Source organism: Gastrolobium bilobum, unplaced genomic scaffold (assembly GCF_033153095.1).
Source record: "Gastrolobium bilobum isolate Gb01-03AN ecotype WA unplaced genomic scaffold, APGP_CSIRO_Gbil_v1 utg40325, whole genome shotgun sequence".
Lineage (NCBI taxonomy): Eukaryota > Viridiplantae > Streptophyta > Magnoliopsida > Fabales > Fabaceae > Gastrolobium > Gastrolobium bilobum.
The window spans coordinates 324658-329071 of record NW_026897784.1 but is presented as its reverse complement, the minus strand read 5'-3'; the positions used below and the strand labels follow the sequence as shown (position 1 = coordinate 329071).

The window sequence follows — 4414 nt, the reverse complement described above, 5'->3', positions numbered from 1 at the left end:
TTTCTACCGCTTTTAAGTTTCTACGCAGTATTTTTACTCATTTTTATGTTTCTACCATTTTTAACATATTTTTACACTACATTTCTACCTTTTCTACGTTTTTAGACTAATTTTTGACGACAATGACTCACATCCTCATTTCATCTCAAGAAACTACATAGTTTAACCAAGATTGATAAGGCATTGCAATTTTACTTATGCGTGTGGATTACATCATGTGTTCAAAATATTTTTATTTTTCCTGCAAAAGAAATGTGTGTCATACATTATTTATTTATTTTTCTCTTCATTTTATAATGAAAGTCACTCACTTCTACCTAAATATAACCGATAAATTTTGTCTACAACAAACAAAAATAATTTTCCCTTACATTATTTAAGTTTATGCATGTGGATATTGAAACCTAAGGCATTCACTTGGGCTTTTTTTTTTTGTACAAACTTGGGCTTATTATATAACCAGCATGCATGTTTCATTCGGCTGATCCGAGCAGAGCAGCAAATGAATGAATTAAAAGTTGTTAATACACTACCAGTTAAAACAAACTGCCTGCGTTTAGAATAGCACATATGCGGAGCTCAGTGGAAATGGATAAACGTTCAGACAAAAAAATGCACATATCATCCCACGCCTAAGCAGAAAAATGGTAATAGGAAGCTCAACTAAGCAATGGTTGGTTTTCAATATTTAAGCATAGATGGTAAAATATCATTATCCTCAAACCAAATGCTTTAACTCCAATGGTTGGTTTTCAATATTTAAGCATAGATGGAAAAATATCATAATCCTCAAACCAAATGCTTAACTCCCACCTAAACTAAGGAAAATTAGCATTACACTATGGAAGACAAGTCGAGGAAGATTAAAGCATTACACACTATACAAGTAATGTCATATAATATTGATCATCGAAGTAGGATGAATGTAAATCCCAAAAAGTAGGTCAAAAGAACTACGTCAACAGAAGAGGCAAGGGAAATCTGCTAACGACAATCTTATCTAGTGAGAAGACTCATTTACCACAGTTGAAGCCACCACAAACGGAAAGAACGATAATGAGAATCAAGGCAATAATGATACCCAAAACTATGAGCTTTATCTTCATATTTTGGAACCACATCTTCCTCCTAATCTTAGTTCCCTGTTGCCTGAAATCTTGTGCCTGCAAAATTATATGAATTTACAAGTTATAAAAAAGATAAGTAACAAATTTTTAAAAAAATAAAATATAACTGGGACAACAAGCTTTTGAGATTTAAATGTTCTGTACTAAGAAAGTCACTGCAAACATAATATGAATCAGATTCAATGTTACAAGGTGAAAAAATAAAGAAAAACAAGAATAAACCACCATAACTGAAGTATACAATTGTTTTACACCAAAAAAAGAGGGATAGGGGGGTTCCAGTCCATCTATAACAATCTACTAATTTTCATTTTATCTTAATAAGCATTAGTAGCATCCAACAGACCTGAGAGCGTAGGTTCTCTGTTTTATCCACCAAAAGCTCAATTTTCTCCCCACGGTCGAGAACCTGCCAAATAAGATATAAATGTTACAGCAACCTATCAGTCACACTCATGCGATTATATTACTTTAAATTTGACCCCCTCCATCTATGCCCGGAAAAGAAAAGGTAGACTAACAGGAAATTTTAGCTTCAGGTAAACGTTTACAATCTACCCCCAGCAAAAATAAAAATAAAAATAAAAATCTGTTTGCACAGTTTCCTGGCAACAGGGGAGGTAAGATGATAAGTGCTTTACCTTCTCGATATTTTCCATCATAACTCCTTTGACTTCCGAAACCTGAGCTTTCACTTTAGCTAGCTTGCTAATCTCCTCAGGGTGATCAACACAGTACTGCATCTGCTCCTTCAACTTAGGTCTACATCATGAACAACAAAGGTTTCACAATAATGGAAGTCATTATAGCAAATTAGGAATATAAAATTGCAGCACACGTAAATACCCAAACTCTCTATTGAGGCTCTGAGCAGCCGCTGTTGCAGCTTTTCCTCCAGCATATTTCTTGGTAAAATCCTCCTTGATGCGTTCAAGGAAAGCAATTGGAATCTGCCGTCCAGCAGACTCAACCGCAACAACACAGTAAGCTACAATATTCAATATACTATAAGTTAGTTCCAACTAATGGTGATTGTAACTTCAGTACAAAAAGGAAAACAAATTATCACAAAGAGAAAACAGCAAATTCTAAAAACAGAACCAAGCTTTTAGCATTAAAGCCAGAATTAACCATTTATAATTGCATACATTCCATGTTCTGAGAATTTAAATTATTTATAATCCAACCCTTGCAAAACAAAAAATTTCCCCACAATCTTCCTTTTCAATAGCCTATTAAAAGAAGTTTTTCAAAATTTAAATTTTCCATTAACAAATAATGTTGATGTTATTACGCCATAAGCTAGTAAAAAATGGAACAACTACATCAATGCAACGCAAGAAACTACAAGATATGACTATAAGAACAACAACGTAAACGATTCAATTTTCAGTTACATAGACTTATTACTACGTTTTCCAACTTTTACTTTTCATATTCTGACAACCAAATCATTCGAAGATTTAAAAAATGAGAATAGATCTCAAGCGTTAACCTAATCACATTAAGTAACGCACACCGAATACCAAAGGCCATTTCTGGTTTTCCATTTTTGTGCCATTTTTCTCCACGCAGATCAAAGAGAAACGAACAACATATATCCAAATCGAAGAAAAGACACAGCAAAATCAGAAAATGGATACAGATCAGCGAAACAAGGAGAATGAGAGAGAGAGAGAGTAGTTACTGAATCCATTATCGACGAGGTAGTTGAAGGTGTGACCATCGCAGTTGTAGGTGAACTTGTTGTTGGAGGAAGGGAGTTTCTGGAGGCACTGCGCCGCCACGCCGGTGAAGTTACCGGAGAACTCGGTGTACTCGGCGAGGATCACGGTGCCGCGAGCCACGAAGCTGTAGATCAACGACTGCTGTCCCATGGCCGGAACCACAACCGCAGCACCAACAACACCACCGCGAGATTGATTAAGCGAACAAGGTCTTGTTCGTTGTAGAGAGAGAGAGAGAGAGAGAGAGAGAGAGAAATGAGCGATGGTTCTGGTTCTAGAGAGAGAAAGTGCTGAAAAGAAGAACGAGGAGGCTTCGTTCTTCTGTTGTAGAAACAGAAAAGCGTTGGAGAGAACAGAAGAAGTGTGTGTGTGTGTTTGCTTTTTATGGCTTAGATGCGAAGCAAGCGTGAATGCGAAGGAAAAGGGGCAGATGTTAAAGTGCCCTCGATTTCATCGGTTATTACGGAAATACAACGCCGTTGCGTGCTTTTCAAATTTTGTTTGGGTGCCATTTCAAAGGATCAAGAAGGGGAGTTTAGAAAAGTTGCCATTTTCTAGAATATACCCTACGCGGATATTAAGTTTTTTATTATTAATTTTAATTTTAGAGTTTTGAATAAAATTTTAAGGAAATATTTTTCTTATATTGTAAAAAAATAATTACCTCAAGTTGTAGAAATAAAATTATAAATGAGACCCACAGATAAGAGAAGAAAAAAAAAGAGTGGTGGGACTCCATCATTGTTTGCATGTGTAGAAAAGTTATTTATCTCATGTAAAATAAGATAAACATAATCCAAAATTTTATTTTAAATTATTTTAGGAAAAAGTATTTTTCCTTGTCACCGGAAATAAAGTTATCTTCGATAAGCTCAAAATGACGTCGTTTTGAAATTATAAAATTAAAAATGTTATAATAATAAAGACTAATATAACCCTACAATATATTAAAATTACAAAAACATCTTAATTTTCTCCTTAAAATGATATCATTTTGAACTTACTAAAAATAATTTATCTCTGTTAACTGAAAAATCTTTTACCCATTATTTTAAGTATAAAATGAGTTAATTAGATATGTACTGCCTTTGATTTGACAAAGGAAATGAGAATAATCTGTTTTGCATGTACTAAAATTAAAATGGATGCATACTTTTCAAAAATGCCAGATTACACGTGTTTTCCAAACGGCCAAATGGAAAAATGAGAATAATCCGTGTTTCCCAAAAAAAATTTAAAATGGATACATATTTTTCAAAGATGCCAGATTACATGTGTTTTCCAAACAGCCAAATGGAAAAAATGAGGATAATCCATGTTTCCAATATATATATAACGATAAATTATTTTAGTTATCTTTTTTTCTGTCTATCTTTTATCTATTATTTTTCAATACTATTTATATAAGAATCTCAATACAAGAGAAAAATAATAAAGATTGTTGATATTATAATCTAACAGTGTTGGAAAGTGGTAAGCAAAATAAGTGAAAAAAGAGATAGATAGAATATATATATATACACACACATACGGGATTAGTATTTTTCATGTTATGAAAGA

General features: G+C 33.4%; 1 protein-coding gene across 2 annotated transcripts; it reads right to left on the bottom strand.

Annotated features, from left to right (window-relative positions):
• Positions 1-694: 694 nt before the first annotated feature.
• LOC133310292 (vesicle-associated membrane protein 722) lies at positions 695-3214 on the bottom strand. 2 transcript variants are annotated; one of them, XM_061511200.1, is made up of 5 exons: positions 2929-3214; positions 1974-2115; positions 1769-1889; positions 1474-1536; positions 695-1163 (listed from the first exon to the last, which is right to left on the bottom strand). In XM_061511200.1, exons 1-5 carry the CDS (start codon positions 3002-3004, stop codon positions 1014-1016), a joined length of 552 nt encoding a protein of 183 aa, XP_061367184.1. In that variant the 5' UTR covers positions 3005-3214; the 3' UTR covers positions 695-1013. The 2 variants fall into 2 exon arrangements, with proteins under 2 accessions (XP_061367184.1, XP_061367183.1); XM_061511199.1 differs by having other exon boundaries at positions 698-1163; positions 2815-3213.
• Between the last annotated feature and the right edge of the window lie 1200 nt (positions 3215-4414).

Bases quoted from the DNA above. Each gene is read 5' to 3' on its own strand.
- LOC133310292 (XM_061511199.1), bottom strand. From the start codon at position 3,004: ATGGGACAGCAGTCGTTGATCTACAGCTTCGTGGCTCGCGGCACCGTG. The intron at 2,116-2,814 runs GTAACTACTCTC...TGAATATTGTAG, and splicing joins CCTCGTCGATAATGGATTCA to CTTACTGTGTTGTTGCGGTT. The intron at 1,537-1,768 runs GTAAAGCACTTA...CTTATTTGGCAG, and splicing joins TGATGGAAAATATCGAGAAG to GTTCTCGACCGTGGGGAGAA.